Consider the following 12,283-nt stretch of genomic DNA (forward strand, 5'->3'; position numbering starts at 1 on the left):
TATATATATATATAACCGCTCATAAGATATCTGCATTTTATTATGTCCTATATTGATATCCTATTTTATACTATATTAAAAAGCAGCCAAATTAATTGATTGAGTTATAAGTAATAAGATTATATAAATTCAACTGTGAAAAGTTAATATAGTTGATAAAGTAGAAATATATATTTGTACTTCGGGGTATCAGAATACATTGCATATTAGGGTAAAGTTAATCTTGAATTAAAAACCATAGATTAAAGTGAGAATTCTTTTTTATGCAGCATGGTTATCCATCGAGACGAAGATCCCTGGTTGGAGATGCTAAGTTTGAAACAGTCAAAAATAAAGAGGCCAAAGAATCTTGGATTTTGGAGCAAAGGAAGAAATCAGAAGATGAAAAGCTTTCAGAAGAAGAAGTATGTTTTATATATTAATTTAAAAAGAGTGCTTCTTTAAATAAAAATATTTTTAAGGTATAAGATAAAAGCTTTGATTTGAAAGGGACTAAATAACGTTTAGAATGGAATTTCACTTTCATAAAAATTCATTTAACTTTAAACCTTAATATTGGGGGGAAAAGAATATTTAACATGCAAGTTACAAAAGTGCACTGAAAGCTGCATACCTTCAGCCACGAAAGTCAAAAGCAGTTAATATTTGCTTATTTCTACCCACGAGAGCTGATAATTATTCTTGCTTTACTGCTGGTCTGACTCTAGTTTCCAGTTCAAAATCAGTATTTTTCGAATTGGAAATAAAACACATCTTAACTGATTTTAATACTACTTCACTGATTTAAATAACACTAATAATACACAATATATGAGGGCAAAAGTACGCAAACTGCATACTTTCTGCAGCGACCGCCGAAAGCATAGTTAACATCTGCTTATTTCTGCCCAGAGGATTTCTATTATTCTTTACTGCTGGTCTGACTCCAGTTTCCCGTTTCATATACTAGGACTGAAAATTAAGGCAAATCTTCACTGAGTTAGATAACACTTTTTCAATATTCTTTATTCCCTACCAAATAAAGGTATGTATAAAATTAAACAAGATTCGCTTAAATGTTGTGTAAGAGTATTCGGATATATCAACTGTTCAATTAATTAGCAAAGCTAAATACATTTAAAAATAGTTTAAGGAGAAATCACACAGAGTGTCATCAATGCTTAACACATTCTAGAGGATTTTTTAAGCATAATTGGGGATCGGTTCTTTGCTCCCCTAAGTACCTATTATTATACACAGGTGACGGTTTAGCTATCTCAACTATTGTCCAATGAATTCTCAGCAGTAGTATAACTTATAATATAACTTAATCAAAGTAAGGAAACAATATAGTACTGAAATAGAGTATGTCAGTACTGATTCTAAAGCCAGAGGGAAAGTTGAATGAGAAGCAAAAACAAAAATTAGAAATTTTCGTGGAATCAATATTTATTAAAGTGATTTCAAATGCCCACTGTCCCTCTTATCGATCGATCAGGAAAATCAATCCATGAAAAAATTAATACATTTAGGTGTTAGGTACCCATTGTCTTAACTACCAAATTCGCCCGATGTTAAGCTGTCGCGTTTTTATTTATTCTGATTGCCATAAGATTTTCCAAATGGCAAATAATTTAAAATTTGTAACGCAATGTATGTATCATATCTGCATCTCCAAAAATTTTGCTCAAAAAGGAGTTGATTTTTTCGATCCGAAATTTGAAATTTTGAGCACTAGTTCGCACAAATATTCCTGATAACAAAAAAAATAACAATACTAGTTGGACCATTAGAGCTTATGGTAGTCATTCATATTCCGGTCCGGAGAAGACGGGGTTTGATCCTCTTTTCAGCTAAGACCCACAGAGTACATGCGACAAAGGTGCTCGTAAAATTTAGGAAATTAAAAGTTCTGTGGTCGTTCATTGATAAGTACCATGAGTACAGTAATCTGGGGAAAAAATCCCATCCCTTTTCATATCTACGTCAATAACTGTGGCCTCACTAATGAATGGTGCTTCCATTTATCCGATAGATTCCTGAGCTAAGTCGTACTTTCATTCTTGCGGTGCTCTCTTGTTAAACGAAGGACTCACCTTCTTGACTTAATTAGCTAAGACCAATAGCGGGTGTTCTTGGCTCTTCCAATAGTCATAAGAAACAATGAGCAGCATCTTTGGTTAAAAATAAGAATTCGTTAAATATTTATCTGTTTCAATTCAACATAAACAAACTACAATAATTTCCGGTCACCTAATATTATTTAAATTTTTCTACTATTTACATCATTCTAACATTTTTTTGTCAAGAATTTGTTTTAGTTGAAGATTTGAGCTCTTCATAAACGTTATTTGTCACAGAAATTATAATAAAAATTTGAATTTTTCAAAACTTCTAGAATATTTTCCTAAAAGAAATTATGATTTTTTTTAACTACAGGCATACCTTGTGAGTGAAGAAGCAGCTCCACAGCAAGTGAATCTGGTGTTATCTGTGAAAGATGCTTTCAGTACTCTTCCTCGAATACTCAAGATTATTCAAGTTTGTATCCTACTCTGATGAATCAAATCTATATATAATACACGGTGGTTATAATTGAAATTCCACTTCAAAATGGTCATAAAAGAAAAACTACTGGACCAAATGTAATCAAACTTAGTAATATTTTGAAGGAGGTCATGGAAACTCATTTTCCTCCAAAAAAAGGGCAAAAACTCTCCCCCGAGGGTTATTGCATGAAATGTCGCATTGTTAAGCGAAATAAGGCATGAACATATTGGTTTAAAATGTGATTTCTGAAAAGCATTACAAAGCATCTTCAATGCATTACAAAGCATCTTCAATGCATCGTTCACCATTTTTCGAAAGCAAGTTAAATCGTATTACTTTATTATCAACAGTAGCTCTTAGCATGTCAGTAGGAATGTCGTCTAGTTCTCCATTGTTGCTTCCTCCACTACTAATGCAGCAATGTCCTCGGTTTCCACAGAAGCAGGTTTCCTTTCCTTCCCTGATGCAGCAGTAAAATAAGTTAGATTCCTACCCCTATTTTGCTAAAAAAAAATATATTGCCTACAGCACTATTTCTTCCCTGGAGGTGAGTTTTTGAACTTTTTTTTGGTGGAAAACAAATGTCCTTTTAAACTATTACTAAGCTCAATAATATTAAGTCGAGCAATTTCCCTTTTATGACCATTTTGAAATAGAACTTTAATTATACCCAGCTGAAAATAAATTGCATTTTTCTTCAGAATTGAAGTAATTTCGAAATTATTCTGGAATTAACTGCTGATTTTCTGTAGCTCAATCTTAACTGTAAAAACACTTCAGTTATTTTGCAGCTAATGCGGAGTAATTTATCAGTAATTTATTTCAGAAAAGTAATTAATCAGTAATTTATTTCAGAAAAGTAATTTATTCAGAAAATCTATTGTCTGCAAAATTACTGTAGTTTTAGTGAGGGCGCTTTAAAATCATAAATTTTAAAAAAATATGAAGCTTTAAATCCATAGTTAGGCTGCAGTGAATTTGAATTATACAATCATTGCTCCAGAAGTATATTTTCTGATGTATCTACTGAAAAACAGTTATTTTGTGTTGTTGCAAAATGTAGAGTGAGAGAGTCTTCCGCCAATCGAGTTGACTTTGATGTCCTCGATTTTGCTTTCCTCGTTAGTAAATCTTTAACTTTCTATAATGTTTTCGTTTTTCTATCGTTTTTTTAATGATATATTAGTTTCTGATTATTAATTTCGTATGTTTAGGTAAAGATTCTAAACACATATATTAAGGGAGGAGATAGCGCACACTGCCAATATTTAGAAAAGAAAAATGCATAAAATACATATAATTATTTTATAATTTCGAAGTGTCGAAAATCACCCGGTAAAAGTAAGCCATACACAAATTCATGATTCTAAATTGATTCACTCCAACTTTTAGACTACCTCCGGACACTGGTCATGCGGTGTAGCCCATAAAAATTATTTTCCTTACTTCCCGTAGTGGACTGATTGTTAAGACACGGTTCCCACCAGATCACCGAAGTCAAGCATCATTGGCTGTGGTCAGTGTGCTGGTGGATGACCACTTGAATCAGTCTGCATAGGGACCGAGGGTGTGCGGTATTGGTCCTCGTTAAATTGTTCTTCATTAAAGTGCTCGATTTCGAGTGCAGGTCTTTGGGCTACCGAAGCGGGGGTGCCATCCTCCCTGCAGATGATCAAAATTGTGTTGGCATGTCTTCGAATCATCCACAGGGATGTTTCCCTGACCTTCGCCAATAGTCCATTGTGCAGCTCTAGTGCGATGTAAATGATCTGCAACAGCAACATCCTTATTATTAAGTATATGTCCATAATTTATATCTTGCAGCTTTATTTAAAGAAAAATTAATTACATTGAAACTCTACATCACGCTCTTATAAATTATCTATCTATATTTTTCTAAGTCAAATTAAACAAAAGCAGCATGCACAAATTAGATTAGAACAAGTAAAATCAACATCCATATTATAGGGGGGACGTCACCAAGTTTACAATTGCAAAGGTATATGAAACCACGTGTTTCTTTTGTTGGTACTTTTGCTCCTAAAAACTTGTGTCTATGTACCTAAATAATGTAAAGAAGAAATTTCAATATCAAAAATGTTAATGGGTTACATACTACATGTATAACTAACTACTTTTTAATGAGATAAGCTAATAAATCATAAATCGTTTAATATTATAAATCTATAATCATAAAATTTCGATATAATCATAAATTGAATAATCGTTTATAACTTAAAGGAATTCTATACATATAAGAAACAGTTCAAAAATAGAACTTTCATACAAAAAAATAATTCAAGTTTTTGAACTATAAATACTATAGACTTGTATTTGGTTTCATTTAGTCAAGCGAATAAAATACATTGCAACAATACCTTATTTTCATAGATAAAAATATCGCATGCTTAATCAGGCATTAGTACAAAATTGCAATTTTTTTGTACGTAAAATCCTTATGACTAACAATTTACTGATTACTATAGTCTTTTGTTTGATCTCTTTACAATCAACGTAAAAATGTACAGCGAAAACAATATTCCATTTACTAAATGGCATTTTTAAGTTTCTCCTCTTTTTAACCCATATTTTAACGTTTTGCCAAACCCCTCACAAGATTTTAAGAGATTTTCATATGAAACCATAACCACCATATACAAATTCCAATAGGTACTGATTTGTTATTTTGACTGTCAACTTCAAACTCTGACACTTACGCTGTAAAATGCATTGCATATAGCATTTCTTTTGTTTGCCTTGCAGTCTTGTCAAAGCAGTATACTTCATTTTGAAAGTCGGGCGTCGAAGAAAGAAAACTATGAATTCGACGTTTTGATCCGTCTGGATACGACTAAAGATAAGATGCTGAATATCATAAAAGCACTGAAAGCAAACTCAGTCCAAGACATCAGTATTTTACTTGAAGAAAAAATTAGCATCAAAGGTAATAGTAACTTTTAATGTTGATCTTTGTAATCAGCTGTTTCAAAACAAATTTCACTTTTAATAATTTATATTGTTTTAATTTATATTGTAAAACTTATGTTAGATCCATGGTTCCCGAGGCACATCAGTGATTTAGATTTTTGCACTCACGTACTAAGCAAGTTTGAACCTGAGTTGGATCATGACCATCCAGTAAGAATCACATTTCTTTTTTTTTCTTCTTTTTTCGGTGTAATACTTGGTAATTGGTGGATGTCAAATGTGTCGGATCACAAAATTCTGGGGATACTGAATTGGAGATTGATCGTTCTCTGGTTTAGGTCAAAATTACGATAGGTGGATGAATGGATGGATGTATAAATGGGTCCACCCTAAAAACGGACACTGAAGTGTGCGTGGCTGAAGTCGTATTCTTGGCCATAGATGGCGTCACCGAAAAATAAGAAGCACACCCTCTGCCTTAAATTAGCTTGGGTTTACTAAGAAGGCTTGCTGGTATTGGCAAGTGACATTAGGGACAACAAACACCATGATATATTTCTTGAATTACAGGTCAAAGCAAAAATTAAAACAGCAAAGCAGGTATATAAAACGAATTATTGGATGAAAGAAAGATTAGGAAAGAAAGAATCATTAATGTAGGATCCATATATACAGTAATTCCAGAAACAAAATCAATTTGCAAGTAAAGTTTGCAAGCAAGTTCTAATACAGAGATAATATGAAGAAGAATTCGAACTAGGAACCCGGTTCGCAACGACATAGTTCTGACGTAAAATATCCTCAATGGTAGACGGATCATAGGTAAGAGTTCTCTTGCCTTCAGACTAACTGTGGGCGGTTTTCATGGTTTTTCCTTTCCATGTAATGTAAATGCTGGTTAGTTCTATCAAAATTCCTCCGCGAAAGCAAACTCTCCCAATACTTGATCCAAGAGTTCCCTTGTTTTCTAGATTGAGTTCAAAATACAAGGTTACGGAGTTTACCTTGGTAGTCGTAAACTCAAAATTGCATCGGCTGTTTAATGACGGTTCCAGAATGTAGTTTACAGATATTAAAAATTTAAAGTATAAATACTCTCATTACACGAGTAAAAATATATATATTCATTTGTTGTTGTTAATTTACGTCGCATATATATTCATATTTTAACTACAAACTTTTGTTTCTAATGTATATCAGCATTGAAGACAACACCAAACTATTGCCAACTTCAAATCTAAGCAATCTACAAACAATTCAAGTGTTAAAAATCTACGAACGATATCTAATGTTAGGCAACATAGGTATTTTTGGAAGCGAAAATATTTAATATATAGTATGAATGCGCATGAGCTTTTCGTAAACTTTTCCCGTTATAAGTGTTTAGATTTAAATTTTATATGAAACCTTGATTTGATATGTGTTCCTTCATGAACGAGTTTCTTCACACTATTTACTGCGGTATTCTTCATCAAATTCGAAGAGATAGAAAACGACAGTTTCTTATAGTTTAGGGACATTGGGTCTCAAACACAATCCTCAGTTGCTGGAAGAGGTTGCAAATATACGTTATAGTCAATTTTACATTTTTAATCAATCAAACGTGGGGTCTCAAATGTTCTCCTCAGAAGCTGGTTGGAAGTGGTTGTAATTATACGTTAAATATTCAATTTTACAGTTTCACTCTGTCAAACATGGGCTCGAAAACGCTCTCCTCAGCTGCAGGAAGTGGTTGCAATTGTACGCAATACATTACTTTGAAAACAATTTGTAATTTCATACAGTTAGTGGTTCCTAATGCTTCACAGAGGCAATCTTTAACCTCTCTCACTTTTTCGTAATCGGTAGATTTTAAAGTGTATCTTTGAAGTGATGCAATAAAGAGAATCCACGTGGTGTAAGGTTTGAGGATCTTAGTAGCTATGCAAATATGGGTAAATCACTTGTCATCCACACGTCATTAGATACTGTTTATGACATACATAATATACATACATTTGTGCAGTATTAGAATACCTTGATGGTATAAAATTACAAAATGTGTGGAATAAACATGTTTACGGATTTTAGAAGTTTGGCCTGTAACCAAAGGATTAAGGATAAAAAAATAATAACTGAAAGAAACTTTGATATTTTTTTTTTCAAATTTTCTGTATTGATCTTTGTTACGTGTGTATTAGTTTCGAAAATGTAAGTATTTAAAAATACTTAAAAATTATAAATATTTCCTATCGTTCATTTTAATCGAGTTCTACATAAATGCTCGAAATATTTGCTCTCATTGTAATATGTAATCGTGCACTATACTAAACTGCAATGTTTCTTGACAATGGAGAAATATGCTGAGGGCAAACGAAGAAAATAGTTCCCGGCGCGATGTCTGTATTTCGAGGTAAATTACGCATTTCACAATAGAAATATGATAAGTTATCTTAACCCACACATATATAGCGTTAATTTGCTATAATTTTCTTAAAATTTTATATATTTTCAAATTTACGAGCGGCGCATCGCGGAATGGTATCTTTATTTAGTTATATTTCTTCTATATAACGACTGAACTTATTTCTCCTTCTTCCTCCGCCAGCCGTGACGTCATTGTCAAGAAACTTTGCATTCTAGTATAGACAAATAAATGCTTTTACTACACAAAAAAATATGTGCTAATCTTGTACTACACAAATAAATACTTAATCCTGTCATTCATTTGTGCTTATCCTGTAATAAACTATTAATTACCATTATTTTTATACTCGAAGTTTTTGCTCTTATTATTACATGTAGTTTCAAAAATATAAATATTTAAAATCCGGTCTCTTATTTTACCACATTCTGCACAGAAAATGCTCCAATGTTTGCGCTCATTGCAATATGTATATTAGTTTCGAAAATATAAATAATTTAAATCCGGTTCTTCATCTAGGCTAATCTTGTACTTCAGAAATAAATACTTGAAATTTTTGCTCTTATTATAACATATATATTAGTTTCGAAAATACAAATATTTCAAATCTGGTCACTGTAGTAAATGCTTAAAGTTTTTGCTCTCATTATTACATGTAATTTTGAAGACATAAATATTTAAACTCGACCATTCATTCGTGCTAATTTTGTACTACACAGATGATGATCGAAGTTTTTACTCCTTTTGCTCTCATTATTACATGAATATTAGTTCGTAAATAGCATAAATATTTAAAATTAACCCATTCAATTGTGTTGGCCCAAGTACTACACAAAAAACCTTGAAGTTCTTGCCGCATATTCTCAAACAGACATTCACACATTCTCAAACATAAAACTCCCCCTGTTGGCTTTGGATAGTGTTAGCCAAGTTCCAAATAATTTCGTATTTATTTTTAGGCTACTTGCATTACCCTTACATTTTGGTGACTTTATTTTGAAGCCCACTGTATAATAATTGTTTTTAGGGGTTTTCTGATGTCGCCTATCGAGCAAGAAGAAAGGAAATAGCAGAGATAGCTTTCTTTTACAAGCAGTATGTCAATCTTGATATTTTTAGAACTAAAAAATTCATTATACGTTTGAATAATCAACCAAATCGAAGATAAATACTGATTTTGCAGAAATTCGAGAAATTTTAGAATTTTTTTTTAACTTAAGTAAAACAAAATATTTTAACTTGTGTTTTGATACAGCTTCCTGCCTTAAAATAAAAATACTATATTATTAATATTTGTGTAAACTATCAAAATTTTAACACTTCCTTCAAATAAAAAGGATTGCAGTCACCTTTTGTGGTATTTTACAAAATGTAGTGACGCATTTTTTATTCAGATGAATCACCTAAATTATTTTTTTTAAGCTAAAAGTAGTTCTTTTTTAATAAGTATTTTTGGCTTTAAAAATTTTCTTTTTTAGTTAAAAAAATATTTTTAATTAATTAAAATAAAGTTAAAAAATTAAATATCTTTTTTAAGATTTTTTACCATGATTATTAAAACATTATGAGAATAAATTTAATTATTTTAAATATACTCACAATTGTTTTACATATCTTTACATTCAATCACTACTCTTATTTTAACAATTGCTTAAAATTAAATATTCTTCTTTTACTCTAGTGGTGAAAAAATACCAACAGTCAAATACAATGAAATTGAAACTCGTACTTGGTAAGTAATTGTCTGCACATTTCACTTTTAAACTACTTGTAATTAATTTATGAGATTGGTTAATATCGAAGCACAGCAGAAACTTTAAACATCCCTTTCTGAATAACTAATATTGTCTTGAACAATCTGTGACTATTATATACTGTTCTTATTTTGTTGTGCACTCCATACTTTATCTCAAATCAAAGTTGTGCTGAAATTTATTATCTTAGTAGCTCTAAGAAACAATGTAAAAAGATAAAATCACAGCTTTGCATAAAAGTCAGAATCTTTCAAGTTTTTTAGAGTATTTACGTTATACACTGGAAGTTTTGAAATCACGTTGCTTGAAGATTGTTTTTAAAATCTTTGTCAAAAAAGTCAAATTTTATACACAAAACCAGGTCACCAACTGAGACAGGAAAAAAATTTGCAACTCTTAATAGTTGAATCCCTATTATAGATTGCGAGATCATAAATATAAAAACGAGCTTAACTACCTGATGAAATTTATTTGTGTTAATGAAGATCATTTGCTTTCACCTCTTTTCAGCTTTCTCATGCAATCAAACAGATTTTGATCCCGTTTTATTTATCTGTAATCTGTTCCTCATTTCTGTTCCTCATTTCACATTCATGTTTATCTGTTCCTCATTTGATTTCCCTACTTGATAATTTATTATGTATACAATTTGTATTTAAATTTTAGCAAATATTTTTAAAATATACATTAAAGAAAGTGATCATAAAACATTAGGTAATATTAAATTTTGCGAGTACACTGTGAAAAAATTCCGGATCAAATTACGGTATAAAGTACCGGCACTTTAGGTGCACCATTTGTAAAATCCATTTTTACCGTAAAATATTATGCAGTAATTTTTACATTAATAGTTATTTAATTTGAGTGATTCAGAGATTTTACGGTAATTATTACGGTACATCAGATTTCTTGATTTGTAACATGCTTCGGTAAAAATAGATTTTACTGTAAAAAGTACCGGTACTCTGAGTGCTGGTACTTCTTACCGTAGTTTGGTACGGAGTTTTTTACAGTGTACTTGATTAAAAAGAATACGTTACAAAAGCACATGAGTCAATAATGCTATTCTCAAATTCAGTTTTGAATTTCTAATTGATTTTATGGCCAATAATATTTCATAAATTGTACAATCTTCAAATTGATATATATTTCCATTTTTTATTTGTGAGTTAACGTATAAAAGAGTTTTAGATAAGGTAAGTTTTCTTAGTAAATATTTACTAAGCACTTTAATATTTTCAAATGTCATTTTCAGATAATAATCAAACGCGTGCTCCATTATTTTTTAAGTGCTTGCATATTTTTCAGGGGAGTCGTGTTTCAAAATTTGAAGCTTTATTTGCCAACACATGCTTGCCAACAATATTTGGATGTGTTTTCAGTCTTGGAAAAGGAATGTGGATACAGAGAAGACAACATTCCACAACTAGAAGACGTATCAAACTTTCTGAAAAGTATACATACTTTACGTACAGAATTTTAATACTATATGTTCTATAAATACACATTTACATAATGTCGAGCAACGCTATGTTCATACAAGATATCCTAACAAGCACGAAAAATTCTAATATCAATTAAAATACAGATTTTTTAACACCACGCTAAAGTTTTTATTTATTCGCATATTATTAGACAGGTAACACTTTTTTTTGGTACAACACATCCGATAAATGATACCTCTGTTTTTCTAGCATAATGGTCTTATGCAAAAAGAATAAATTGTGTAAGTAATTAATCGATTGCTCATTACTTCTCCTATTTCACTGAGATAGAACATACACTCTTTTTTTGTGAACTTATAAAGTTTCAACTTAGAAAGGTAATGGATATAAGACTTGGATTTTAAAAAACTTTGCAATAAGAAGTTCAAATTGCACGATCTTGGTCAACGGTTTTCGAATTGAAACTATCAGTTTACAAAATGGAACCCGAAGGTTTCGTGGAAGGTTTAAAAGGGACATTTTTTTAGGATTTTATGACTTTCTAATTAACAGTTGTTTTTATTTTCGAAACATTTATTAAATATATATTAAATTAGTGGTTTTGATGGCATTTATTAATTCTCTACTATATATTTATGTTCCGTTAAATTCTTTAACTGTTTAGCTAAAATGTTTGTGAAAAAAGAAAAGAAAAAATTTTAAAAAAGATTATAACCATATATTGAATGAATAATGAAAAATATGAATATTTATGAAAAATTGCCTTTGTATTTCGCATTGCATAAAAATGACCAAATTTAACAACGAAGAACTACCAATATTTCCTTCATAATCCTTCTGAACGCTTATTTTATTCCGACAAAAACCACATTTCAGCTAATTGTTTTTCAGTTTACGCATACCCAAAAATCAAATTAGACCTAAACTAAATGCCGCTTCAAATCTGTAAATTCAATTCTTTGACATAAAACTCGATTTTAAGTTTAGTATTGATAACAAGATAAAACGAAAAAGTTTTATTTTTCATTCTTCATTAAACATTTTTGAAATATTAATAAAATTTCAGCCATTAAATGTTTAAAAAATAAATATTACATTTTCAATCATTTAAAATTAACAAATAAATAAGAACATTTCAAATTATTTCATCAATTAAATATTTTTAAAATAGTAAACAACATTTCAGTTATTAAATATTTTCAAACTAATTAATAAAATTTCAA

The 12,283-nt window shown here is 30.5% G+C and overlaps 1 protein-coding gene across 1 annotated transcript in view; it reads left to right on the plus strand.

The window, feature by feature from the left end:
• Window positions 1-12,283, plus strand: part of LOC107442680 (tyrosine 3-monooxygenase-like) — a 41,768-nt gene that overhangs the window by 16,423 nt on the left and 13,062 nt on the right. The window contains exons 2-8 of the mRNA XM_043050313.2: window positions 270-404; window positions 2,419-2,520; window positions 5,293-5,473; window positions 5,579-5,667; window positions 8,889-8,956; window positions 9,543-9,593; window positions 10,924-11,069. Of these exons, the coding sequence (XP_042906247.1) occupies window positions 270-404; window positions 2,419-2,520; window positions 5,293-5,473; window positions 5,579-5,667; window positions 8,889-8,956; window positions 9,543-9,593; window positions 10,924-11,069 (772 nt within the window). The remainder of the gene's footprint in view (window positions 1-269; window positions 405-2,418; window positions 2,521-5,292; window positions 5,474-5,578; window positions 5,668-8,888; window positions 8,957-9,542; window positions 9,594-10,923; window positions 11,070-12,283) is intronic.

The sequence above is a fragment of the Parasteatoda tepidariorum genome, chromosome 2 (assembly GCF_043381705.1).
Source record: "Parasteatoda tepidariorum isolate YZ-2023 chromosome 2, CAS_Ptep_4.0, whole genome shotgun sequence".
NCBI lineage: Eukaryota > Metazoa > Arthropoda > Arachnida > Araneae > Theridiidae > Parasteatoda > Parasteatoda tepidariorum.